Source organism: Plecotus auritus (assembly GCF_963455305.1).
Source record: "Plecotus auritus genome assembly, chromosome: 9".
In the NCBI taxonomy this organism is placed as follows: domain Eukaryota; kingdom Metazoa; phylum Chordata; class Mammalia; order Chiroptera; family Vespertilionidae; genus Plecotus; species Plecotus auritus.
Genome location: NC_137783.1, coordinates 151165704 through 151193058, shown reverse-complemented (window position 1 = coordinate 151193058; position 27355 = coordinate 151165704). Strand labels below are relative to the sequence as shown.

The window sequence follows — 27355 nt, the reverse complement described above, 5'->3', positions numbered from 1 at the left end:
GGCGGCAGTGAGACTGACAGCCAGAGGAGGAAGAAGGCAGAGGACAGATGGACAGAGGGGCAGAGAGGGGTGTAGGTGAGAGAAAGTGGGAGCCCGAGATGAAGGCTCCCTCTGCCTGCCCTCCCCCACCCCACCCTCTCTCCCTGTCTCCTCTTCTCCATCCGGCTGCCGGGGGCGGGTGTGAGGTCCCTAACGATCTCAGCCCCAAAATAAACCCCATTAGTCTCCATGTTCCCTCCTGCGGCTGACTGGGTTCCCTGGGGGTGGGGGGGCAGACTGATGGCTAGGGTGGGGGTGGGGGGCTGGTCACCCAGTTTCCAGGAAGGGAGCCTTGTCTGGGAGGCCTAGAGCAGGGGTTGCGGACCACTGGTGGTCCGTGAGGTCCGAAAGGTTGGCGACCGCTGGCCGAGAGGACTAGTACTCTGGGGCCTTCAGAGAAGGGAAGAGGACAATCTTGCGTTCTTCAGGGCATAAATGGAGCAGAGGAGAGTCATAAAATGCTTAATTAAATAATTAGGCACTAACAACTCCTCTCAAAGCACTTCTTGGGGGCAGAGGGGTTCAAAGAGGATTTATCAGAGTGGAAGAGAGGCAGCTGGGCCGGAGGGCAAAGCCTGGAGTGGGCGGGAGAACAGTGGGGCCCTGGAGGTGGGAGAACTCTGGGTGGGATGGAAAAGCTCGGGTCAGGAAGCTGGGTCCTGGGGGGCAGGAGGGCCCATTGGAGGGGCAAATGTGCCCACTAAGAGGGCAGACCAACTGGTCACGCTAAGGCCAGGCCTTCAAGCACCTCTGGGTAGTTCAGGCAGTGCCGGTCAGGGAGAGGGGGCTCTAGCCCAGGAGGTTCCCAGGTCCCCCAAAAGAGGGGGCTTCTGAGAGCCTCGGAGGGAGCCACCATCTGCAGGCCGGCGGAGGAGCTGAGCAGAGAAGGCTGTTGCCTGGGCCCCAGAGAGGCAGCGAGGCCAGCAGGGGCCTGGCGGAGGGGGAGCGGGAGCTATTCCCCAGAGCCCTTGCCACCAATGCCCTCAGTCTCCCCAGGCAGGGCCAGAGAGGAGCGGCGACCCCCGGAGGCAGGACGGGGTGGAGGAACCACCCTGACGTCTACTAGCTGACATCTGCCACAGCCTGTGGCTAGGACAGCATCACCTGCAGGCGCCGGACAGCCACGTCCTTCCTACCCGCTCCCCTCCCCCCGGAGGCCCAGTGCTGAGGGCTGATTCCTCAGGATGGGACCCCAAGATTAGGGTGGAGAGCTGGATGGGGGCAGAGTACACAGTGAGCTGCACCCCCACACAGGGCAGGCCACCTGCCAGGGAAGGGCAGGGCCTGAGGGCCGGAGCAGGTAGGCCTCAGCCAGCACAGTCTCCACTCCCAACGCAGCACTCGGAAATCCGGCTGTTTCCATGGCGACCGTGATACCAGGGTCCTCCCTTCTCCCTCCACTCACAAACTGCATGGCCAAATGTGGGGGGTAGGGAGGGCCCCGGGAGCTGAGATGCTGACCTCCTCCACACCCGCTCCCTGCCTCGGGACCAAAGGCTGCCGCCCCTTCATCCCTGGGCTCAGGGGCTCCCACTCAGACGAAGAAGGGGCTTATCCGGTTTCTGGGTCCCTCAAACCAGCAAAGGACACGCCATCTACCTGGGGCCCGCTCCCAAATCTCCCAGGTCAGGGCGGAAGGAGGCCCCTTCTCCCTTTCCCACCCGGGAACCCAGACTACACCTTATCCTGGAGAGCGCCCCCCTGAGCCCGGGCGGCCCCATGTCCCACTGGGCATGAGGCCGGAGGGATCAGAGGTGGCGCTGGCACCCCAAACCCCAGGCCCACGACGCACATCCCCAGTGCCACACCCGCAGGCCGCACACCAACCCACAGGGGAAGACGCAGCCCGCTGCACACAAAGGCCCCGCGTGTTGAGGCAGACCCCCACAGGAGACGCGGAGCACCCGCGAAACAAGGCGGTGGGCGCACAAAGGCAGGCAGGCCCCCCGAGGCGCGAGGGCAGGGGCTGGGCAGGGGCTGGACAGGGGCTGGACAGGCCGCGCGCACGTCCCCGCCCCAGGCCCAGGGCGCACGTGCCGCCCCGGCCCCGCCCCGCGCAGCCCGGCCTCCCCCGGGGCTGATGGCCCAGCGCGTCTCCCACTGCAGCCAGGTTACCAGGCGGGCGACCCTGGGAGCGCCTAAGGGCGTTGGTGACACGGCGGGGGGTCGGCGCAGAGGCCCAGCTCGGCCGCCCAGCACGTGAAGGATGAATGGGCTACTGGGCTGGGGCGGCAGTCAGTGCCCTGGGGAGACATTTCTCTCCCCAGCCCCGCGCTCCCGCCAGAGGGCGCAGAGGGCTGGCAGGGAGAGCAGGGGCGGGGCTCTGCCAGGTCCCTCCCGGGTTGGGCCCACCTGGGTCTCAGGGGCCTCTCGCCTCTCACCCCCAAGCTGAACACACCCACAGCCACCAGACGCCCAGGAGACTGGCACCGAGAGCTGGAGACCAGGGCTCCACACCACATCCAGAACTCGGAAAGGTTCCAGAAAGGGCTGCGGAGCAGAGAGGGGCCTAAATCAAGGCCCACACGCTGCCCTAGGGCGGTCCAGACCCAGGGTTTCTGATCTTCCCAGGAAACCACTAGTGACCTACCTGGAGCATAACATTTCAGGGGTGTGCACACCCCAGAAGCTCAAGACAAAAGCGCTCTGGTCCACCACCCAAAGGCCCATACCCAACGTAGTCCCCTCAATGCCTCCCGGACCCAGAAATTCCCTGATCCAGGAAAACACTCTGAAAGATCAAGAATTTAACATAGAGTTCCCACACACCTGCATTCCAGAGACAGAGCCGACCCACCATTAGTCATGGTTAGCTAACCCAGGCCCAAACAACAGACCATCTCAAGCAAACACCCATGCGGGGCTGCCCCTGTGGCGAAACCTACACGTGCCCATCGTCCTGCAGCGTCAGAAGCCATGACACACATCTTCTGGACGTACCGAATCATGGGAGGATAGAAAAGTCCCACACGGTCTCAAAAGGCCGCTCCAGCTCTTGTCTAGGGACCTCCCAACCCAGGGGGATCGCCACAGCTCCGACCCCGGGGCGCTGCTCTCTCTCCACCGAGAATACAATATCCCTTCCCTTCAAGGCATAAGCCCATTCTTGGCCATAAACCATCCAGTTAGAAATGCAAGTGAACACACCCACATCCGGAATCAAAATAAATGCCAGCCCCCTTTATAAGCTGGAGGGATGAATCCACAGCTCCCGGAAGCTACTGACCCAGACTGAGCTGGGATTGCCCCTTCCTCCCTGGCTCCAGGGGGTACCAGCAATGGAGGTCGGGGCTGATGAGCGCCTCAAGGATTCCGAAACCGAAGTTGGGGTCAGGGACCAGGAGACAGTCACCCTCTCAGGCCATTTTAGGGCCCAGGTGCACTGGTCCTCCCCTGCCTAGACCAGCATCAGATGCAGGAGTGTCACGGGTGTCAGGGGTCGGTAGGGCTGTTATGTGACAGGGGGCTTGTGGGGTGGAAGGGTACGTGGAGGAAAGAGTGAAGAGCAGGGGGGAGGAAAGCAAGAAGAAAAGCAGTGAGACCCCAAGGGAAGGGAAGTAGAGAAGCGGGTGCAGAAGAGAGGGGGGTGCTAAGGAGACACTGGGGCAGAGAGGAAAGGTCTCCCAAGCTGACCTCTTCCTCTAGCCGAGTGGGGGGCCCCAAGGGAAGCCTGTCCTTTGACACCCCCATGGCCAGGGGAGCGGAGGTGGGTGCAGCCTGACAGGTGGCCTCTGCCCTGCTCTTCCATCTGTCCCCTGCCCTCTTCCTTCCTCCACCTCCTAACCTTCCCGGGCTCCTTCACTCGGTCTCCCGCCACCTCCCGCACTGTCCCGGCCCCTCAGCTCCTCCTCTGCTCCCGGGGCCAGTGGGTAGCCATCGCCCTGCTCCGGGCTGTTTTCAAGCGGATGGCCATCTCCGAGGCAATCCCAACACCAACATTCCATAGGTTCCCACCCGTCCCCCACCTCCCCCCCCCCCCCGTGCTCTTTCCTCCATTTTCTCTTCCAGCTCCTTACATCCCCACATCTCACCCAGGCCCCTCCTTCCAATCTGCTCACCTCCCTGGGCAGTGGCTCGCTCCTTTCCTTCCTCTTTTACCAACTCTCCTCCTCACCCCACAATGCTCTCCTCCAGCTCCCTGGCTCCCCTTTCCTATCTCACCCCTTTGTGCTGCTCCTCGTTGCTCAGAAAGACCATGTCCTATCTGGGCCCTTTGGGAGCCACACTGGGCCTCAGGGGAGCCCCGGGGGACAGTCAAGAGGAGGGAGGAGGCGCAGAAGACCAGAGAGCTCACGGGGAGAAACAGAGAGTTAAGAGTTGGGTGGGCACGTGGAAGAGAGAGAGATGAGAGCGTGCCTCATGGAGGGGGCCTGGCTGGGCAGAGATTAGACAAGATGATGCTGAGGAAGTGAGAAGAAGGCAAGAAAGAGGAGGGCTGGAGGGGCCGCTCCTGAGAACTGGATGAGGAGAGAGGAGAGGCATAAAAAATGAGGTAAAGATGAACTAGGAGAAAAGCAAAGAGAAATAGAAAAAGAAGGGGTGGGAAGATGGGAAGTGATCTGGGGGAACTAAGATTGGGAAGCAAGGATGAACAGATGGAGGCAATAATGGGGCAGCAGAGATGGGAGGCCATGCTGGACCTACATGGGAGTGATGAGGATACAGGCGTGGGAGATGAGGGGGGAACAAAAATGGAATTAAAAATGAGAGATGATGGGCGAACAGAAATGGGAAATGATGGAAGCACAGAAATCGGAGGCAGCAAGGGGACAGAGTGAGAACTGGTGAAGGTTTGGTGATGGGAGACCAGGGGAGTCAAGGGAAGGGCTGATGGAAGCATGAGGATGTCGGAGCACCGAGATGGAAGGCAACCAGGGTACAGAGAGGGGAGGTGACGAGAGGACGTGCAGAAGAGGTGATGAGAGTACAGGGGTGGAACGTGAAGGAGGTACAGAAATGGGAGGCGAAGGAGGGCTGAGATGAGGAGGTGAGAGACCTATAGAAATGGAGGTACTGGGGTACCCTATGGAAGGTCCAGAGGTGGGAGGGGATGGGTACACAGAGGGAAAGCGATGAGCGGACTAACATGGGAGGTGACGGGTTCTCCGGGATAGGAGGTGACAGCAGCTCTGAGATGGAAAGGGAAGGAGGGACTGACATGGAGCATGAACAAGTCTGACCGGGAAATGAGATAAAGTGTGAAGAGGGTCAGACACGGAGGTGACGGGGAGTAGAGACTGGAACGATGGGGTGGGGGGCAGGGACAGAGGTGGCAGGTGCAGAGACGGCATGCAGAGCCTCTTACGGGCCTGAGGCACGAAGTGATGAGGCGACGGAGATGGGAGGTGATGGTGGGCAGAAACGAGAAGTGACAGAGGTCAGAAATGGAAGGTGATGGAGTCGGAGAGGAAAAGTGAAGTGGGTTTTGAGATGGGAGGTTAAGAGGGGCCCAGGTGAGGTGAGAGTAGTGGAAAGTGACAGGGGGCTGACACTGGAGGCGAAGGGGACACTGGCATTGGAGGAGTCAATTCCAAGCAATAGGGCCCAGAGGTGAGGGTGTGGAGCGCAGCAGGGGCGGCAGGGCAGAGGGGAGGCGGCAGGGCAGAGGGGAGGCGGGTGGGAGGGAGAAGCGGGAGAGGCTGGGAGAAGGACAGGCCGCGGTGAGTTGACTGGGGAGTGTGGTGGAGGACAGTAATGGCAAAGAGGGGAAGTTGCTGGGGACGGGGTGAAAAGGAGACAGGTCTGAAGAGGTGAGAGAGGAAGAGATGGACATGTCAGAGGCAGGGATGAGAGACGGGACAGAGGTGAGAGGGTGGTTAGGGGGGAGAAAGATAATGGGGTGCAAAGCTGCTGGACCAGCAACGGGAAGGTGAGGCGAGGCAGACAGAGGTGGAGGTACTCCGATGGAGATATAAGGGGTGGAGATGGAGGAAGTGATGAGGAAGAGACGGGAAGGGAGAGCTGGGCAGAGAGGGTGAAAGGACAGACATGGGAGGTGATGGGGGGACGTGAAGGTGATAACAAACCAGAGATGGGGATACGGAGGTGAAGGTGAGGCACAGACTGAAAGTGGTGAAGGCAGAGATGGGGTGATAAAGAGATGGGGGGGTGATGGAGAGAAGAGGGTGGGGCTGAGGAGATGGGAGGCAGAGACCAGAGGTGAGGGGGCTCGGGCCCCAAAGCAGAGGGGCCGGCCGGCGCGCACAGGCTGGGGTGCGGCCCGCGGGCCTGGCGGCGCACACGGAGGCCGATGGGCACGCAGAGCCCGCCACTTACCGTGCCCGCCGCGGGTGAGGAAGGGCATGCGGTTGATGGCGATGGGCACGGTGCCGTGCTTGCTGTGGAAGTGGTGGACGTGGTGAGTGGTGCTGAGGCTGGAGGAGACGCGGGCCCCCTCGGCCGTGCCCAGCAGCAGCAGCAGCAGCAGCAGCAGAGGCGGCGGCGGCGGCAGGGGCCCGGCCAGGGCGGGGGGGCGGCGTGGGCACCCCCCCGGCCCGCTCCCCCCGGGGGGCATTTCGGCCCGGGGGCGGCCGCCTCACAGCCCCATGGCCGGGGGCGGGGACGCGGGGCCGCGCAGCCCCGCAAAGCCCCCCTCCGGCTCCGCGCCCCGGGAGGGGGGAAGGGGTGAAAAGAAGGAAAACCAGAGCCCACGCCTCGGTCCGGAGCCAACGAAATCAACTGGATGCCGCCGGGGAATCCGGGGTCTGCAGAGCGGCGACAGCGAGGTCCAGAACGCCTGGGCCCATCGCGGGGAGCTAAGGGTCTCCCCGCATCCCGGCGGGTCGGGCGCGCAGAGGGCCGTCAGCAGCCCGGGGGAGCGCCCGGGGGAGGGGGCATCGTTCCGGGCCCAGAGGCCGGGAAGGCGCGGGGGCCGAGCAGGGAGGGACGGCAGGGGAAATCCTGCGGAAAAATCGAGACCGGGAGGGGGGCTGGAGGAGAAGCGGGAGCCCGACGGGGCTGGGGCCGACCGCGCGGCTGCCGCCGCTGCCGCCCCACGGAGGCCCGGGGAAAGGAGGGAGCGGCGGGGGGGGGGGGGGGCGGGAGGAGGGGGAAGGGAAGCAAATCCGGGTGAGGGGGGAATGGAATGAGGGAGGGGAGAGAGAGGAGGGAGCGGGGCTGAGCAGAGGAGAGGCGCGAGCCTGCGAGATTCCGGCGGAGAGATGGAGGCAGCGGAGTGTTGCTGCAGAGGCAGAGAGGCTGGAAGGGAGAGGGAGGGCGCCCAGGAGAGAGGGAAGGAGGGAGGGGAGAGAGGAGGGAGGGGGGAGCGCGGGAGAAGGCGGGGGCAGGGCGGAGGGACCGAGCGGCTCCCGGTCTGCGGGCGGCGCTGGGCAGCTCCTGCGCGGGCACCTGGCTAGCCGGCTCCGCGCTCGCCTCTCCTGGGCGCGCGCCCCGCCCCGCCCCTCCCCCGCGCCCGGGAGCGCGCTCCCCTCCCGCCCCCTCCGAAGAAGGGGCCCTGCTGAATAATTGAACAGGACTGAGGCTAGCGAGAGAGGCGGCTCTCTTCCTTCTCCTCCCCTCCCCCCGCACCTGGATGAACCCCAATAGTGCTCGCTGGTCCAGCGCGGAGAGGTGGCCACCGCACCTCTGCACGCACCCCTCGGAACACGCGTACGCTAGGATATGGACCGGCTTGGGGACGGAGACACCCACGTGCCCATACAGGCATCATTGTGCGGGCGCGCGCATGCACACATAGGCTCAGACACATACATGCATGTGCTCTTGGAGGCTGGCACATGAATTCACACTCGGCCGAGCGTGTACACACGCTCACAGAAGCATACATACACACACATACATGTTTGATCACAGGCAATCAATGGCCAAGTACACACACACACTGCCCCTAGCTCACCCTCCCCAAACAGGGTCACCCATATGCATACAAACAATGCACCCAGAACCTCAAAGGTACTCACAGTCTCCTCCCACCTCCCCAAAAGGGTGCCCCCAACCTCCTGCACACCCCTCCTGGATCCCAATCCTTCCTCTCCACTCCCCCTGCCCCGCCCCAGCCTCAGCCTCTCCCTCCACCCGAGTTTCCAGGGCAGCTGTCCACTGAGGGTCCCGCCTGGGACAGACCCTTCCTGGGCCACTGATGTCCAGCTGAGGAGTCATTTCTCCCTCGAGGGGCCCCTCCGCTGGGATCTGCCCCCGGACTTTTGGGGATCTCAGGAAGCCCTTGTCACAGCTCAAGAGGTAAGTGCAGGAGGCGCCCTTCCCTTCATCTGGATGCCACCTCCACACCCACATCAACTTGGTCCGCCCAGAGGGCGTTCTGCCCGGATGGGGGCAGCGGGAGAGGAGGAAGGAGGTGGGGACAGAACCTAGGAAGAAGGAGTCAAAGAAATAGTGTAGCAGAGCGAGGAGAAGTGGTGAAGGGTCAAAGGGCAGGGGGGTGATGTGAGAAACGGAGGGAGAATCAGGGGGAGAGAGGGCTGACTCCTGCTTATCAGTTCCATTTCGGAACAAAACTACCACCAGTAGCCCCACGCATGGCATGCTCTGCCCAGCTCCCGACGCTGTCAGGACCCAGGCCAGCTCCCCATGGCTCCTGCCACACCGCACCCTTGCTAGATGCCAGGGCCCCTTTGACCCTGGCCCTACAGAAGTGAAGAAAGGGGTCCTCAGAGGTACCAGGAAGAGGATCCGAGGTGGTGCATGGCCCCAGGAGGGAGGAGAGACGCATGCGGGCTGCCCCCCCCCCCCCCCAAGCCTTGTCCCACTGCCCTCTCCACCTCATTCTTGTGCCCCTGGCTCTGAAATATAGACTGACACAGCTTGGAGCAGGCAGCAGATTTATGGTCCCAGAGGGAAAGAGGGAGGAGCCGAAGCGAGAGGAGAGGAAGGGAAACCGCCTAGAGGCCAATCAATACCAGTGAGTGGGAAGTGAAGAGAGTGGGGGGGGGGGGGACAGAGGTGTGCAAGAGATCAATAGAGGCTGCAGAGAGGAACCGAGCAAACGGAGAGGTGAGAAGGGGCAGAGATGGTGAAGAACTGAGTGCCGGGAGACAGAGCCGCAGGCAGGCGCCCCCCCCCCCCCCCCCGGGAGCGCCGTGGCCTGAGCCCCCAGCCCGGGCTTCCGCGGCAGGTCAGGGCGTGCCCCTCCTTTTAGCTTCCTTCCTTTCTCATTTCATGTTCTCCTTCTCACTCTCTCTCCACTCCCCGCCCCCCCTTCTCATCAAAGAGATGGGTTCTCTTCCTCGGATCTCTCTCCTGCCTTCCCAGAACAGACTCCTGAGCCGTAAAGGGACACAATCCCTTCACCATGCCCACCTGGTGCGGTCCCATGTCACAGATGGAGAAGCCGAGGCCGTAAGAGGAGAAATGCCGTCCTGCAGGTTGCACCTCTTTCATCCCAGGCTCGTCCCCCAGACAGCTCACCCCCGACCCCACCCGTCTGAGGACAGGGACCGCGCCCTGCCCCCGGCCATCCCACCCCGTCCCTCTCTGCGGACGAAGGGCCCTTTGTGCCCAGTGGTGGCCCCAGCACCTTCACACTCGGGGGCGGGACAACGGAAGAGGCCACGGCCAGTTTCCTGCCGGCCCTGGCGCACACTGGGCCCAGGAATACAGCCCCAGAGGACAGCACGAACGTGACAGGGGGCCAAGCGTGGAGGTCGGGAGGGGGCGCAACTCCGGGAAGAGGGGCACAGTCCCCGACGCCCAGGTTCCTGCCCTGTCACCCTGTCCTTCAGGTGACATCTCAGAGGTCCCCAGGGCCGGCGTGACCCCTGTCACCCTGTCCCTCAGGTGACATCTCAGAGGTGCCCCAGGGCCGGCGTGACACCTGTCACCCTGTCCCTCAGGTGACATCTCAGAGGTGCCCCAGGGCCGGCGTGACCCCTGTCACCCTGTCCTTCAGGTGACATCTCAGAGGTGCCCCAGGGCCGGCGTGACCCCTGTCACCCTGTCCCTCAGGTGACATCTCAGAGGTGCCCCAGGGCCGGCGTGACCCGTCACCCTGTCCCTCAGGTGACATCTCAGAGGTCCCCAGGGCCGGCGTGACCCCTGTCACCCTGTCCCTCAGGTGACATCTCAGAGGTGCCCCAGGGCCGGCGTGACCCCTGTCACCCTGTCCCTCAGGTGACATCTCAGAGGTCCCCAGGGCCGGCGGTTGGAGGCTTCCAGGTCGCACCCACCTTGTCTTTCTCTCCAGGCTCTGCCGCCAGACTGCAGACCAGTGTCGCTGTAGGGGGACGCTTCCCCAGCCCCAGCGCTCCCTGCCTCCCATGACCGGGAGAAGTCCCCACCTCTTTCCCCAGCTCTGCTGAATGACAGTGTGACCCCTGAGCCCCTACCCATCTCTACGCCCCTTCCAGAAGGCTCCACCCTATGGGAGGCTAGTAGCAACAATGGGCGGCCGTGCTTCCTCCTCCTGACCCCCTGCACCCCGCCAGCAAGGCCCCCACGGGCACCTCCAGCACCGGACTACTGAGCGGCAGTGAGTGGGAGTCAGGAGCCCCCGCGCCGCTGGTCTCGGTTTCCTCCTCAGTTCAGGGGGCGGTGGTCCCTACCCCTCCGCCTTCTCCGGGAAACTAAGAAACCAGTTACGAGGCTTTGCAAGCTCCAAAACGCTAACCGGCCAGGGGGCTGTTACTGCGGGCAGCAGATCGGGGCGCAGCTGAATGAGCTGCAGGGAAGGGCCTGCCCAGCCCCATCTTGACTCCGACAGCGGGGGCCGCAGTGCCCAGCTGGCCATCGCCGGGGGCTTTGCCCAGGACGGCAGGTCGGATGAGGAAAATCCTGGGGGACGGGCCGGGGATGTGGAGGTACCCAAGGGCGGCCCTGCCTGAGAGCACCAGGAAGATGGGCTGGACAATTCCAAGGGCGGGAGAACCACGGCCCACTCAGGAGCCCACCCCGGCACCGTCCATTCCACGGGAAACACGGGCCTTCGCCCTAATGCCCAAGGCGCCGCGGGGGACACAGAGGCACAGGCACCAACCCCAGGTCTGCTGTGAACTTCCTCCGGGTCCACTCACCCCTCCGGACCTCCGTTTCCATGTTGGTAAAGTGGAGGGAGAAGCCCTGTCCTCGTGTGTGTGTGTGTGTGTGTGTGTGTGTGTGTGTGTGTGTGTGTGTCTTTCCCCACGAAGCTCAGTGCTCACACCGCTGGTCTCTCAGCAGGGCTGCCCCACCCTCTCCCCATCGTCAGAGGGAAACTCCAACAGCCCCCTCAAGGTGGCAGCTGCCCCGCCTTCCTGCCCCAGCTGTCCTCCTCTGCCACCAGCTGCAGGCCACCAGCCACGAGGGCCTGGAACTGCAGCTGGAGCGGCCTTGGAGGGGGCGGGTCCAACAATGTGCAAGCAGGGGCAGAAGGAGCAGGCAAGGGCACTAGGGGGTGTCCCTGTGGCTCCACGAGACAGCCTGCAGCTGGGGTTCTGCGTGGGAAAGAGAAGGGCTCGGCCGATGTCCCGGGAAGCCAGCTGTCCAGCAGCCTGGCCTCCGGGGAACCTCCTGAGCCTGCCTGCGGGGCCTGGACCCTCTGGAGGAGATAACAGGCTTCCACTGTGTAACTCTGAGGGCACCGAGGGAAGGGGGTGTAGGCTGACCAGCCCCCACCTTCTGCAATAGTGTGTATGTGGGAGCTACACATGCAACACGTGAGCCCATGGCCAAAATCGCATGGGGAGAGCAGCAGAGGCTGACACCTTCGGTCATGGGTGAAGGGAGCCATGTCCCACCAGCTGAGAGCGAAGAAGGGCGTCCAGCTAGCAATGGGTCGCCCCGAGAGTCAGGCAGCTGCAGACCTGCTCAGGCCCGAGGCTGCAGGACAGTCGCCAGCAGCTCCCCTGGGCTTTTGTGACGAGAGGGGATGAGAAGGAAGCCAGCACAGAGGCAAAGAGGGCCTCCCCAGCAGCCCCCGGCCGGGATCTGCCCCCAGCGCCCCGCCCCGCACTCACGGTCATTGCACACAGGGCCCCCGTAGGAAGTCATGGTGCAGTCACAGGTGAAGCCATCCCACTGCTGCAAGCAGACGCCCTGGTTGGCACAAGACTCTTCGGTGCAGGTGGTGCTGGGGCCTGGAAGAAGCAGGAGGAAGGGACACACCCGCTCAGCCAAGCCCCGCCCTCCCAGGAGGCAGGGCAGCTTCAGGGCCAGGCAGGGTCCGGCTCTCAGGCTTCCAGGCTGAAAGGGCCAGTACTGATGAGGGGTGGGGGTGGGAACGGGCGGCTCAAGGACTGCCAGGCTGGGCCTTGAACTGGGATAAGGGGCCGGGGTGGGAGGCAACAGGGAGAGCAAGTGGCCCTTCAGCCCCGGTACCCCTGCTCCGGAGCTGGGGGCAGGCCCGTTCAAGGCCTGAGAAGGAAGGCCGCCTGGTCTGCCTGGGCAGCTGGCCCTCCTGCAGCTGCAGGTCACACTCCTCCTCCTCCCCACACTCACCGTCACAGCCCCTCTCCACCTGCCCGATGCGGTGCAGGGCGTCCGCGATGAGGTCCGGGAGGCGCCCGTTGAGGTCCACCGAGGCCAGGCAGCCCTGAAAGCCATCCCGGGAGGCCACCAGCTTGGGCAGGCTGCTGAACATGTTCTTGCTCAGACCACCGATGTACAGCTCCCCTGCAAAGGGACAGGGTCAGCCCCCGGCTTCCAGGCCCCAGGCCCTGCCCGGACTGCGCGTCGGGTCCTCAGATCCTCCTGGCCGGGCAGGGTCCCATCTCGGACTCTTCCTCACGGAGGAGACCCAGAGCCTCCATGTCCCCTCCCCCACCTCTCCCTTCTTCCTTCTCCACTTTGCCATCTGTCTGCTCCGCTCCCAGAGCAGCCCAGATGCAGGGGGCGGGGGTGGGAGCAGCTGGAGGGAAACGTTCCACGCTCTCTCCCACACATCTGATTCCAGTTCCGGCCTGTAATCAGGGCCTTTCATGATGTGCAGCCCCAACGCCCCCGGCTCCCCCTCCCGAAGTCTCCGTGGCCAGAACTCCCGCAGGCCTCTCCCCGGCCTCTCCCTCCCCTGAGCTCTCTCCGGGGGGTTCGAAGCCCAGCTAAGGCTTCGCTGGAAGCTCTGGGGGACATTGGGAAGTGCTCCTAGGGAGCGCCTGACGCCCACCCACATCAGAGTCCGGCCACAGCGAACTTGACTCCCTGGGGTTTGCGCCCCCCCCCCCCCGCCCCCCAGCAGAACTTCATCAAGACGCAGGCAACCCTGATGGGCTCAGTGCAACCCAGACAGGCCCAGACCACCCCAGGCGGCCACCGCTGTGGGTTATCTGTGACACATCGCCCCCTTCTGGGAGCAAGGAGAATTGGCAGCACCATGCCCAACGTCTGGCCCAGGGTCTGGCCAAGCTTCCATGCACAGCTCAGCTGCCTGCTCACTCGGTGACTTCAGGCAAGCCATCTAGCTTCCAGAAGCTTCTATCGCCACCTCTCCAAGAGGGGATGAACCCAATGGTCTCTGAGGGTCCTCCCCCAGCTCGGACAGTCTGAGTCCCACTGACACCCAGGTCCCTGCGGAACTGAGGGCGGCTTTGGGAGTGCGAAAGCAGTTGCCCCATTGGGCTCTGGGATAGCCACGGGCATTGTCCTCCCTTCTGTTCCAAAACCCCTTTCTAGGCTCCCCCTCCTCTTCCCTGCTCTCTAACCAGCCCCTGGGGGGAGGCGGTGCGTGACGGCTTCAATGGCTCCCAAAGAGGCTAGGGAATGTGGCCCCTGGTGTCATGCTGACCCACCAGGGAAGCCCAAAACGCCCCGAAGCTAGCCCAGCCAAGGCCCAAGGTATATGACGGGACAGCATGTGGGCCCAGCTACTGCCACCCCTCTTCCCCTCGCCAACAGCCCCCCACCCTCCCAGGGAGGCGTCTGGCAGGGTGCTGAGCTCCCTACTCGCTCTCCAGGCCCCCATCCCAGGCTTCTCAAGCTCCTGGACCAGGTCTTCGCAAGGCCGGGGCCACCTACTCCGAGCTGTAGGGCAAGGCCACCGAGCTCCCGAGACACAGCCTGGGTGCTGAGACGGCGGCCCCGCAGGGAGCAGACCTCTGACAGGGAGGTGGCCACGGTGGAGACAGGGCAGAGGTGGGAACCGTGGGCAGGGGAGGAGCACCCAGGGCGTGGGGCCTGGTGGGGCCAGGGGGGGATCTGGTCGAGGGCCAGGCCTTGTCCAGAGGCGCCGGGCCCCACCTTTGAGGTCGAGGTTCCGGGCGCCGTCGGAGTGCTGCGTGACGGTGCGCGAGTCGATCTTGAGCGTGTGCACGTTGCCGGGGTCCCTGGACACCACCACGTTGTGCCACTGGTTGTCATTGACGGGTCTGTCCGAGTTCCCCTTCATCAGGGACGGGCCGTTCCCCAGGTCGAACACGTAGTGGATGTACCTGCCCCACGGGAGGGAGGGGACACGGGGTCAAGGTGGGGGCAGGGCTGGGAAGCAGGAACTATACCTGGCGGGGTCCTCGGTGCCATGGAGGGAGGGGTAGAGGGGGAGGCCCCGCCGTGGAGGGGCCCAAAGTGATGGCACGAGGACTGTGGTCGTGGGGGGAACGGGGAGAGAGGGCCACAGAGGAGCTGGTCGGGGGAGAGGGTCGTGGAGGCAGCAGGGACCCCTGGGATCAGGGACAGAGCTGCTCTAGGCTGGGGTCCCCTCGACAAGAGGCCACCAGGACTGGCCTGTCTTCTGCCTGTAGAGGGGGCTGGAGGGCCGGCCAGGACAGGGAAGGGAGAGCAGGTGACTGGGAAACCCCTGGCAGGGACGTGACTGGGCAGTCAGCAGGACCGAAGGAGGGGGTGCTGTTTTGCCATCTTGGCTGGTATTTGGGGACTTGAATCTTGACCTGTGGTTTGGGGGGATTAGACGTCTCGGCGGCGGAGGGGCCGTATCCTGGCCAGGGGGAGAGGGGCCCACTCCCTGGAGGGCGGTGCCGCGCCCAGCACCTCACCCCTTGACCAGCTCGATGACGATGAAGTCGTTGCCGTTGCCCGAGTTGAACAGGAGCAGCCCGTCGGGGGCCGTGGTCTTGAACTGGAAGAAGAGGTGCATGGAGGCGTAGGCTTGCAGCGTGGCGAGCGCCAGGTAGCTGCTCCGGCTCTTGAAGGTGACGGGGTCGGCCACGATGGCACGCAGGCCAAAGCGGGCGTTGAGCTCGCAGTAGGTGATGTCCCCGTCCTTGCACTGGTCCATGTAGGGCTGCCCGTTGAACACCAGCCCGCTCAGGTGCCCGATGAAGTTGGAGGGCACCACCGAGATGAAACGCCGCTCCGTCATGATGCCCGTCTCAATGTTGTAGAACTCCAGCCGCGTGTGGGCCCCGGCCATCTGTCCTGCTCGGGACGGGAGCCAGAGATGAGGGGTGGCTTTGGAGCGCAGACTGTAGGGCCATTCCTGAGGCTGGGCCTTGGGTCCCCAGGAGCCGCCCCTCCACCATGGGCCACAGGGGAAAGACATCAGGAAGCGCGCTCAGGTGGGGCCGACGCCAGCGCAGTCCTGGCTCCAGGAGGAGCGGTGGGGCGGGGCGTGGGTCCTGGGCTGCCAGGCTTCCGGGGAGAGGCTGCCTGCAGGGAGGTGGATGGTCCTGGAGTCCAGGTCCCCCATGTACACCATCCCTGAGGGAGAAATGCCAGCAGCAGCGTGATGGAATGCTGCCCGAGGCAGTGGTCACCACCCAGAATGGAGCCGAGCACAGGCCACTAGCCGTGTCCACCCCCCTGGCCGCAGGCCACCTACCCTCCACGGTCACGTTGTCCACAGACAGCTGCAGGCTCTTGCCACGCCGCACCACCCTCACCGTGTGCCACTCATTGTCATTGAGCTTGTGCCCCGCAAAGAGGGTCTCGGGGCCTTTACCTGCGGCACCAAGGGGGGAGTGAGCGTGGCCTCTGTACCCACCCACACACACAGCCCAGGCACGACCTCGCCGCCCCAGACGTGTGCACACAAGTTCAAACACAACCTACGACACATTCTTCGCTGTGCCACACACCATGCACACCACTACACACACTCATGTGAACAGAGCTTTTACACACCCAGACACACTCGGCACTGCCACTCTGTACAACATCCCAGGGTGCCATTCGAAGAGAATCGACGTGACCCGTGCCTGCGGAGCTGTGCCCTGGGGCTCTGCACACAGACACTCTCGTCCTACAACCAACATGCTCCTCCCTGTCTCCGAAGGACCTTCCACATCAATGTGTGCAGCCAGCAGCTAAATTCCCACACACATGCATGGACCTACAACTTTCCCAACTACAGAGCCCCACCGTGCACCCACGGCTTCCTGCTGGCAGCGGGCCCTCCACACAGATACACAGCGCCCCAGCTACATAGGGCCCAGGGTGACCCTCCTGCACACACTGGTTCCCCCACACACAGCTCATCCAGTGTGGCCAGAGGGGAATGTGTTTCTAGGAATTATGACCATTTATTCAAGGCCAGGATTACCTGCTTCCAAGTCTAAAACAAAAATATTTATCTTTGGCCCTGGCTAGCGTGGTTGAGCATCGACCTATGAACCAGGAGGTCATAGTTGGAGTCTTGGTCAGGGCATCTGCCTGGGTTGCAGGCTCGATCCCTAGTGTGGGGCATGCAGGGGGCAGCCGATCAATGATTCTCTCTCATCATTGATGTCTCTATCTCTCTCTCCCTCCCCCTTTCTCTCTAAAATCAATAAAATATATTTAAAGAAGAAAAATAAATAAAACAGAAAGATTTCTCCTTGGCCCTGGCCAGTGTTAGAGTGCTGGCCCACGCACAGGAGGGTCATGGGTTCGATTCCCAGTCAAGGGCGCAGACCTGGGTTGCAGGTTCGATCCACAGCCCCAGTCGAGATTCATGCAGGAGGCAACCAATCGATGTGTCTCTCACATCGATATTTCTCTCTCCGCCCCCTTCCACTCTCTCTAATAATGAATGGGGGGAAATACCCTCGGGTGAAGATTTTTAAAAGAAAAAGATTCTCTTTAGAATGGTGCTGAACCTTGCAGCACTCCCGGGTCACCCCTGGGCCCCCCAGTGCTCACGCCAGCAGGGCGCAGGGTCACCATGGGTATGCACACAGGTACCAAACACACAGACTCAGCTCACACAGCCCCTCTGCCTGGGCCTGCCACCTTCCTGTGCGCTCTCTCCTACGACCTCGGGCACACCATGCGGAACCACAGACAGCGCTGAGCCCGGCACGCTGGGGCGCTCAGAAATGCCCTCTCTCTCTCCATCACACCCTGCCACCTCTGAGAGCGCCCCCATGTGGCAGAAAGGCGGCCCTGCCCACGCAGGAGCCGGGAGGCTGTTTGAAGGCCTGACCACGCTGCCTCCACGGACCTCAAGTCGCATCTTCCTTCCGGCGTGCCTCGCGCTCCCCCTTGTGGCCGCCGCTGGAGATGCAGCGGGATATTCTGGCCAGAGCTCTTTCCACCTTCCTGCCCTTAAAGCGTGGTGGGCCATCCTGCTGCGGGGCCACCAAGACCCTGTCCCCCGCTCCTGAGGACGTGAGGTGACGAGGTCTACTGCCTTCCCTCTCCCGGCCCCAGTGAGTATGCTGACCCGGACCCCCACCAGCTCTCCCTGGTTTGGCTTCCTTTGGCCCATCCTGTCCACAACCACGCTACCCCCTCCACCCCGCTCTCCTGCCTCCCCACACGCCCGGCGGAACCCCACAAAAGCCAGTGATGAGGCCTCTCCTCCCCCACCGGCCCTCCCCAGACCCGGGCCCAGCATCCCAAACCCTTCAGGACTCTGCAGAAGAAGAGGGAAGCCACTTACTGGGTGCGCAGCCGACGCGCAGGCAGTCTGGGGGGGCCATGGGGCGGGCAGAGGGGGAGGGGAGACAAAAAGGCAGAACAAGATTTTTTTTTTTTACATCCTTCACAGGGAGGGGTGTCTGCGGGCGGGGGTTCCCCCAGGGCCACTTTCCGGGGACCACGCGTGCCCAGGTGCCCTCTCCCCTTCCTCAGGTGGACCCTGTACCTCCTGTCCCCAAGAAGGCTCCAACCCTCCCCAGGGCTGAGAGGCGGGGCAGGCAGGTGACAGGAAGGGGGCTTGCTTCTCCCTTCGTGGGAGGGCCCAGGCCTCTCCTGTCCGAGGGAGATGGCACCCTGGGAATCTCAGCATACACGGATGGCTGGGGGCTGAGGGCTGACCAACCCCACACTTCCTCGTCTCCGGGAGGGAAGCGTGGGGCAGGCCAGCGTCCCTGCACCCCTGCTCTGGGGCGGCTCCCTGCTCAGAGCCCAGGCGGTGACCCGTCACTCCCCAGGTCCTCTGGGCTCTGAGCTGAATGGAGGGGTCTGCCCCAGGGCCCCTCCCCGTGGCCACATACCTCCCCAAGTCCCAGGGGGCTGGCACCTCTCATACAGGAACCTTCCTTCTCCCTTCCTAACCTGGAGGATGCCAGGCTCACCGGGGCCAGTGGCCCCTCACCCTGAAGAGGAACTGGTGGTCATGTTTTCCTAGGAGCGGCCGTGGCCTAACAGATGGGGACAGAGGCCCCCAAAGCATGACTTCTGAGGGCACAGCAAGTCAGGGGCAGACAGGCACCACAAGCAAAGGCCCCTGCCCCTGCCCCTGCCCCAGGGCTGCTGCCGTCCAACTCCAGGCTCCGGGCGCCTTACTGGCCAGAGCACAAGGTCTACTCGGAGCAGCACCCTGGGGCCCCGAGCCTCTGGCCACCCCCCGCCCCCGGGGGACACATCACCCACAACATGCCAGCGGGCCAGCCCCGAGGGGGAACAGAGCACTAGTCCTGAGGCCGCTCCCTCGGGCCCGCCAGCAGGAGCTGCAGCCAGTCCTGCACCAGGAGGCAGGGAAGCTGGCCCCAGACTCTGCGATGGCAAACCTGAGCCCCAGCTCCCCCCGCTGTGAGCCGAGGGCCCTGAGCAAGAGGGTCCTGAGCTGGGGGCAAGAAATGGGCTGTCCCTGGCCTCTCAGAGCGGGCAGTGCCCAGTGCTGTTAGCAGCACTATCCGGGCATCCAGTGGCCCTGCCAGAACAGGCTCTGCCCAGACCCCAGGGACCAGGAAGCAAGTGGCATCGGGCACCTGGCATGCCCTGGGCCGGAAGGTTCCTGCAGGGAAGGCAAACAGATTCCCCTGTGGCTCTGGGGGGCATGGCCCCTCGGGCAGTACGCTGAGCTCCACACGCATCGTCAACCGCAGCAGAAGAGTGGGGGGAGCAGCCGGGACCCTGAGCCCAGCCTGGCACCACGGGAGCGCAGGGGAGGCCAAAGGCCAAGGGGCAGACACAGGGAAGTCAGAGGCCCGGAAAGAGGAAGGAGGTAGAGGGAGCAGAGAGAAAAGAGGAAGAAAAGGGAGCAGAGGGAAGGAGAAGCTGGAGGGGGAGGGTTGGTGGGGGGGGGGAGGGTGCCAGGCCTGGAGTCAGGTCACGGGGGCTCTCTCGGGGCCAGCAGAGTCTTCACCAATGAAGGGTCCAAAAAAGAAAAAAGAGGGCGGGAAGGGCAGGCTGACTCCAGGGGGAAAGGCCCGGTTCTTTCCCTCCCAGCAGGGGAGCGCCAGGATGGGGTCCGTCTGTCCAGAGAAGGGGTGTCAGCTCCAGGCCCACCCTCTGCAGTGGCCACACCCTCAGAAGCCCCCGCTCCAGTGGGGTGAGAGGGAAGCAAACCCCTTGAAGATGGGCTCCCAGGAGGGAGCCAGCACCATCGGGAGGAAAGCCAGGAGCCGCAGTGAACGGGGAAACGGCCTCGGTGCGCCCTCGGCGCGGAGCACAGCCCACCGACCAGTCAGTTACCTGCGCCTCAGGCTCAGGGGTGACAGTGACCAGTCTGCGCAGATGCACCAAGGCCCTGGCTGGACACAGAGACCAGGGAGGGGAGAGGGATGTGTGACGGGACAGGTGGGAGGAAGCCATCTGCACGGGAAGGAGCTGAGGGAAAGAACCGGCTTCCCAGGCCCCCTCTGACCCCTGCCACCCCCAGCCCCCCAGCTTGCAGGGGGTGCAGTGGGGAAGGTTGCTATGCAGGGGGCCCCAGAAGCCACTGGCCAGTGTCCCCTCAGAAGCGGTACCACGGAGGCAGCCCCATTCGGAGCCGTGGGCCAGGAGCCCGGCCGACAGAGGGAGCCGGAGACCTGCTGAGCAGCCGCCGTGGGACGTGCCCTCCGGGCCGGGATTGAAGGGCCGTGAGCCTGGCTTACACCTCGAATGAGTTGGACTTGGTCTGTCCAGCTCAAGGGGGCAGAACCAGGACCACGGGCAGGGACTTCAGAAGGGGAGGCTGCTGCCGAGGAAGAACGACCGTGGTCAGCATGGCCGTCTCAGAGACAAGGAGCTCCTGGCATGGCAGGTCTCAGCCCGGGGGGGCCTCCCATCCGCGGGGGAGGCAAGGGCAGTTCACATCCAGGGACGGGCTGACGGGCTGACGGGCTGACCTCTAAGACCCTCCAGCTCTGAGATGCTTTCAATACAATACAAGGAGCCCTTCGAGTGGTCTCGCTGACAGCGGGGACCACATGGGCACGCCTAGTGCAGGGCAACTCCAGGGAGGTGAGAGGGACAGGAGGCCGGCTGGGTCCTGCCCCAAGGGCCATGGCCAAGGCAGAAGGAACCAGGGACTTGGGTCACACTGAACAGGGTGAGGAGCCCAGAGGACTTCCTCCTCCAGGGACAGATCACCCTCTGCTGCCGAGGAGCTGGAGGCGGGAGCAGGCAGGAGGCAGTTGGGTTCTCTGACGTCCTCTGCCCAGGAGCAGCAGACTCCGGGCCTCTTTGCTCTCTCTGGCCTAGCAAACACCTCTTCTCCTGAGACAGGCACTCTGTGCCCTGCCCAGCCGCCCATCAAGTGGTCACGGCGGACCACTCCCTCCTCAGGTCCCGGCACCCAGTCTGCGCCATGCCACTGAGCGCCTGGGAGCGGCATCGGCTGGCTTCCCTGCCTATCGGCTGAAACCACGAGGCCGAGGCCAAGCCCCATCAGTCTTCTCTCCATTCCCCAGAAGCGGGTCCAGCCCAGGACTGGGGCCTCGACGGTGTTGCAGGCCCTGCGTAGCGAGCAGGATGGGGATCAGAACGGGGATCCTGAGGTGGGGTCCTGTGGAAGGAAGCAAGCCCCTACCTGGCTGTAGCCCACATCCCTAGCCCTAGCCCTATGCCTATCCGTGTGGTTCTCCTTCGGGAAGGCTGGTGAGAGTCTACACGTGTCTCTTGCATCTGTACGCTGTCTTCACTCCCATTATTCCATCTCAGCCTCAGCCCCATCACAGAGAGTGGGCAGAGTGAGGACTCTTATCCCCATTCCACAGAGAGGAAAACAGAGGCTCGGAGAGAGGAGATGACTTACCCAGCCGTCAAGGGGACCAGGGCTAGAACCCAGATCTCCTGGCCCCGTCACAGCCCAAGGCCAGGTGGCTGGGCGTGGACAGGCTGAGTCTGCGTGATCACACAGCGGCCTCACGCCTCCTGTGCACGCATCACTTGGCATTTGCGGACACACACGTCCGCACGGGCATTTGGTCACAGCTTGTCATGAGCCACGTTAGAGACGGCATCTCCGTGGCCGGGGCCGGGCGCAGCCAGCGGGGAGGGCTGCCTGCAGCCTGAGGCCGCCTTGTTCTTGAACTTCTACGTGCTCATGTCGCACCGACAGGAAACCACGCCATGGGAAGGACAGACTCGATCCTGAGAGTGGAAGGTCCTGAGGGCCCCAGAGAATGTCTTTCCGGCCAAGGACACCACTTCCCGTCTAATCGGAAGGAACCGGGGGTTTCTCCGCGGGGGACCTAGAGCCCCGGTGAGGAAGCGCATCTGCGTCCTGCCAGCGGAAGGCCCAGCATCCCCCCTATGTCCCCACCACACAGAGCCGCGTGCGCAGCCGCACCCAGAACACACGGGCAAGGGATCTCCTGGTGCGCAGACCTGGGCAGCCGGAGCAGCACAGGCCATCATGGGCCCTAGGCCGGCGCCTCCTCCTGTGGCACCTCAGGGTGCTGCCGCGGGTGTGTACAGACCCAGAGCGCTGGCCAGAAGGCGCTTCCCGTCCAGGTCCCCCTGCAGCGCCGCCGCTGCCCACTCGGGCTGTGATCTGTGATCTGGTTAAAGGCAGAGCCTCAGGGAACCCTGAAGCCACTCGGAGGCCCTGGCTGCCCGCACACCTCCCGCTCCCGCCTCACTCTGCAAAGCCTGGTCCTAGGAGTACCAGGGGCCAATAGTGTACGTTTATAAACAAGGTGGTGGCCAGTCTGTCCTCCCAGCGCCCTGGAGACCAGCGTTAGCAGAGACTCCAGATGGATTCTGAGAAGCTCAAAGCTCTGTGTTGCCTCGTCGAGGATTCTAATGCGCTCAGGCCCGGACACGCGTGACCCGAGCGGCTGGGACCTTCCTGCACGGCGGGCACCGGGTGCTCCCGTCTCTGCGCTGAGAGGCACGTCTGGGGTGGAGAGATGGGACCGTGGCCTGCACGGCCCAGGACGCTCACTTCCAGGGTCTCCCGGCTGAAGCTCCACGGTGGTTTCACCCACTGCTGTGCCGGATGTGGCGTACACCTGGCACTTACAAGGGGTCCCGGGAATATCAGTGAGTGAGCGAGCCGCTGTTTTCTTTTTGCCCCAACAACCCTCACAGTCCTGCCTGGATGACACCCCGGGCACTGCCAGGGGAGGTGGCCCAGCCGGCTCGGGGCAGGGCAGAGACCGGAGCCTTCTGATGGTGAGGCCTGGATGCCCCCACCCAGCTCTGCTAGAGGCAATGAGGGGAGCACCGTGCTTTAGGCAGATGCCCTGAGTCTGAGTCCGGCCCCCCACACCCCCACGACCCCCACTAGCTTGTGACCCTGGGTACATGAAAGCCACAGTCTATAAAACAGGGACAGCAACACCTATCTGGGGACCTGGTGTCATCGCAGCCACGGGACGCAAACGTGGAAGATGGCGAGTCCCATGCCTCCGTGTCCCACGTGCACCTACGCACCAGACGCAGACACAGCTTTCAACGTGGAGCAAGTGAGGCGGCTGGGAGGGGGTCTCAGCGCTGGATCTGCCACCGCCCTGGGCTGGGGCGCAGCACGGGTGTGCTCCCCAATGAGTGAGCCGTGAATGAGCAACGGGTGAGGCGACAACCACACATGAGCTGTTGCCATGTGTGTGCCCAGGACAGAGGCCGCCAAGGCCCAGGTGAGCACCGGGGAGGGCAGCCGCCATGCCTCACACACTCGGGCGGTGGTGTGGCCACGGGGTGCCCCCCACAGTGCGTCCTCACGGGGCTCTCACCCTCCCACCTCCAAACCCTCACTGGGGCCACCACCAGCTTCTCCGGACAGAGGGGGTGTGAGTCAGAGGCGGGGGGGGGGGAGGAGAGGAGCTTCTCCGGACAGAGGGGGTGTGTGAGTCAGAGGTGGGGGGGTGGTTACCGAGGTTGACCGTGAGCTTCATCTGGCCCCCGTCCAGCTCGAGGCGCAGGGTGTCGGCCGACTCCCTGGAGGTGGTGGCCATCATGAGCCCGTAGGCCCGCTGGGACATGAAGCGCAGAGACACGTCCTCCGCCTCCGTGTGCATGGCGTTCGGCAGCATGATCTTCATGTACATGGAGCCGTCGTAGCTCAGGACCGTGGCCTCTGCCCAGGAGTGGGGAGAGGGGAGGGGGCGGGCAGAGGCCAGTGGAGGGAGAGAGAAGACAGAGAATCATTACCAGGAGGACAGGCAGGGCTGGCCGAGGAGGGGCCGCGGGGATGGGAGCAGGGGCCCTGGGGTGAAGGCAGCCTCACCTCTCTCACAGACACGCCCCAGGAAGCCGGTCCCGATGCAGTCGCAGACGAAGCGGTTCCAGCCCTCCCGGCAGACGCCCCCGTTGCGGCAGGGGGCAGACGCACACTGCTTCAGCGTCTCCCGGGAGCAGAAGGGGGCCACACCCGCGGCCCCCTGCGCCTCGGCCAGGCCCCGCAGGTCACGGCTCCGCCCGTCTATGAAGAGGTCCCGCACGCAGCCCACGTAGCCGGCCCGCAGCGCCGCTGTCCACACCTCCGGGGGCAGCGGCATTTCCATGCGCCCCCCCTCCGGGAGACCGCCCAGGTACAGCTCGCTCTCCAGGTCCAGAATCTCACTCTCCCCCGTGGCCAGGAACGGGGTGCTGCGGCTATTCACCGAGATGGAGCCTAGGGGTCACCAAACAGTGAGCCTCAGTGGGGCAGGGCGGGATGGAGAGGTGCCACAGGCCAGAGAGGGTGCCGGCCTGGCAGCCGAGCCTCTCTACCCACCCCTGCAGCAGTCCTGGGGGGAAGCTCAGCCTCCCTCGCCTGCTCAGACACTGCCTGACAAAGGTCCCCCAACTTCAGCTCCCGTGAGCCAGCCCCAGCCCGGCTGCAGTGTGAGGTCCAGACTCCTCCCTCCCCACCTGAGCGAGTCTTTGGAGGATGCACTGGAGGTAGACACACCCCAAAAGGGCTGGATCATTCACGGGTCATTCCCTGCCCGCCTCCCTTAAACCAGGAACTGTAGGCACAGGTCCCTGAGGACGCTGAAAGGCTTGAACCTAAGGTTTCCCCACCAACACCCACTGAGCGTTCGGGACCACGTGCCAGGCACTTAGCACTCCGCATGCCTTCTCACGTAAGCCTCACGGTCCCCTGTGAAGGTGGTCCTTCACGACCGCACTGTGAAACGGCAGGCAGGGAACCTGCCCGAAGCCCCACGGCAGGGGCGGCGCAGAGCCAAAGTGCCCCCCAGGGCAGCATCCTCCACCCCAGCCTGGAGCCCCTCTGTGGCTGGTGGACAAGATGGGCCGGCAGGTCAGCTCCTGGGGCCTGCGAGGCCGGCTGGCAGCCAGGAGGGGCGGCCGGTGCGGAGCTTCTGAATCGTCAGCTTTCTTTGGAAGGGAGACTGGTTATCTTAGGGGAGATTTGGGCTCAGGCAGGAGCTTCAAAGCGGCCACTGAGCAAGAGGAAATTAAACCAAGTATAGGCCTGGCCCCAAGGTCGCCCTAAAACATGGAAAGGCAATGACCCCAATGTTCATCAACAAGTGTGACCTATAACATGCAATGGAATGTTATTCCACCGTAAAGAGAAATGATGCCACACGCTGCAGCACGGAGGAACCTTGAAACTAGTCTGCTGAGGGACATGAGGCAGACCCAAGGGACAAGTGTGCAGAGTCCAGCTGGAGGAGTCCCTGGAGGAATCACGTTCATAGGGGCAGAAAGCAGAATGCTAGCGGCCAGGGGCCCGGGGGTGGAGTTACTGCTTGATGGGAAAAGGCAAGGCCTGCAGATGGATGGGGGTGGTGGTAACAGGAATGGGAATGCACCCAGTGCCACTGAACTGTACACTTAAAACGGCTAAAATGGTAACTTTCAGGTTACGTATAATTTACAACTTTTCTGAAACCAGGGAAAAGGTCAGAGGGCTTTGTTGGAATGACCGCTCAAGCATGTGTGCTGGGTGCAGGGATGGACGTGGGCCCCTGGGCATGGCCAGAGCTGGTCAGGGCAGTGACCCCGGGGCCAGCCAGACCTCGTGGGTGGGCTCTGAGCTCTGTGTGAGGCCACGGAGACCACTTCCTGGAGGCCAAGGCGAGCAGGAGGCCGGGAGTCCTGGCAGCTTTCCAACCTAAAGGGCTACGGCCCACCTGTGTGGAGACACCAGGAGCCGGGGAAGACCCCGTGGGGCCTCGTGAGACAAAACCAGGGGTTGGACCCACTGACCATGAAGCCCGGGGAAGGCAGCCTTGCCCTGAGGGAGAGGCAGACACAGCTAACAGCCCATGAGAAGCGGACACTTCCGGGAGCCATGCACGGTGACAGCTGGGGAGCGCGACCCCTTAGCTGACGTGGATGGGAGCTTACATTGGATAACATGTCCGTTCTCACACCAGCTCTCCCTTTCCCAGATAATTCTCTCATGTTCGACAAGATGAATTAGGCAGAAGACAAGACGAGGGTGGGCAAGGGGGACTGAGGGGACGCGTGGAGGAGAGGGCGGCTAAAAGCAACAGGAGGGCCCTAGCCAGCTTGGCTCAGTGGATAGAGCGTCAGCCTGCGGACTGAAGGGTCCCAGGTTCGATTCCGGCCAAGGGCACATGCCTGGGTTGTGGGCTCGATCCCCAGTGGGGGGCGTGGAGGAGGCAGCCAATCAATGATTCTCTCTCATCATTGATGTTTCTATCTCTCTCTCCTTCTCCCTTCCTCTCTGAAATCAATAAAGAAATATATTTTAAAAAATAAAAATAAAAGCAACAGGAGGTTCAAGACAGCGGCTGCCTGCCCTCGGCACTCTCCGCTCTGCTGCCTCCCTGTGCTGGGTCCTCACTGGGGCCATTGTCAGCTCCCTGCCACGCCCGGCGCCCCCAGAACAGCTCTGTGACAGCAAAGACTCTAGTTCATGCGCCCTCTGCTCCAGCACCTTGGACAGCGCCCAGCATAGCTGCTGCTGTGCTCAGTAAATATTTCTAAAGCGAATTAATAAAAGAAAGCTGAATGGATCTAGACAGAGGCAGGCATGGCTGGGAATAGTTTTTAGGGGAGTGAGATACCACTCTGTGGGAGACCCTGTGCTAAGGCCTTTACAGGGTCCTCTCGTTTTCTCCTCCAAAGGCATGACCCCGATGCAGAGATGCCTTTGGTAGATGAGGAAACTGAGGCTTCGGGGGTTGAGTGATGGGCCTAAAGTTACCCACAGGGTAGTGAAAGGGCGGAGGTGTGACCCCAGGTCTCCACCCCCTCCTCCTCAGGACAGGAGTGACAGTGCAGGGCAGGGAGGCCAGTGGAGGGAAACGCAGGAGGAGTTCGGGAAATTGTAAGACAGAAGAGGCCTGGGAGGATGTCAGGGCCGGGACCAGGAGCGGCCAGAGTAGGAGAAGGGGCCAAAGGGCTCCCAACCTTTGCGCCCGTCCCTCTGGAAGTCCACGTGGCACCACTCGCCGTCGTTGACCTTGCGGCTGGACGCCCGCAGCTTGATGCCTCCAGAGCCCATGTCTAGCAGAAGGTAGAGGTAGCCGTCCAACAGCTCCATGGCGAAGTAGTCGGCCCGCTGGGCAGCGCCGAGGCTGCCGGCCCCGGCCCCGGCCCCGGCCCGCCGGCCCTGGCTGAAGAGCAGCAGCCCATTGGGCTCCGTGGTGCGGAAGTCCAGGGAGATGGAGCCAGTGCGCTTGGCGCTCCAGCGGGGCAGCGCCACGAAGGCCTCGGGACTCTCGAAGGTCACGGGGTCCAGGGCAGCCACATCTTCACAGCGGAATGACAGGTCACCCTGCAGCTTCATCTTGGGGTCCCCTTCCTTTGCCAGGCGGGACAGCTCCAGCTTGAAGTCATTATTCTTGTAGACCACCTGCAGGGAGGGGCGGGGCAGGGATGGAGATGTGGAGCGGCTGGGGCCTGGCCCTCCTGCCCAGCACCGTGGGCCCTGCCACCCAGCCCTGGGGGGGCCCTACTCCGCTCCACCAGACCACTG

The 27355-nt window shown here is 63.5% G+C and overlaps 1 protein-coding gene across 32 annotated transcripts in view; it reads right to left on the bottom strand.

Annotated features, from left to right (window-relative positions):
* NRXN2 (neurexin 2) overlaps nucleotides 1-27355 on the bottom strand; it is a 106051-nt gene that overhangs the window by 28834 nt on the left and 49862 nt on the right. For 12 of the 32 annotated variants that reach the window (XM_080687075.1, XM_080687083.1, XM_080687080.1 and 9 more), the window contains 9 exons: nucleotides 26788-27232; nucleotides 23681-24067; nucleotides 23327-23530; nucleotides 17738-17764; nucleotides 15698-15826; nucleotides 14913-15294; nucleotides 14161-14351; nucleotides 12427-12600; nucleotides 11946-12065 (listed from right to left, as the gene is read on the bottom strand). In XM_080687075.1, the coding sequence (XP_080543201.1) occupies nucleotides 11946-12065; nucleotides 12427-12600; nucleotides 14161-14351; nucleotides 14913-15294; nucleotides 15698-15826; nucleotides 17738-17764; nucleotides 23327-23530; nucleotides 23681-24067; nucleotides 26788-27232 (2059 nt within the window). Of the gene's footprint in view, nucleotides 1-6315; nucleotides 7242-11945; nucleotides 12066-12426; nucleotides 12601-14160; nucleotides 14352-14912; nucleotides 15295-15697; nucleotides 15827-17737; nucleotides 17765-23326; nucleotides 23531-23680; nucleotides 24068-26787; nucleotides 27233-27355 lie in introns of those variants that run through there. The other 20 variants (XM_080687097.1, XM_080687084.1, XM_080687102.1 and 17 more) reach the window with 5 other exon arrangements.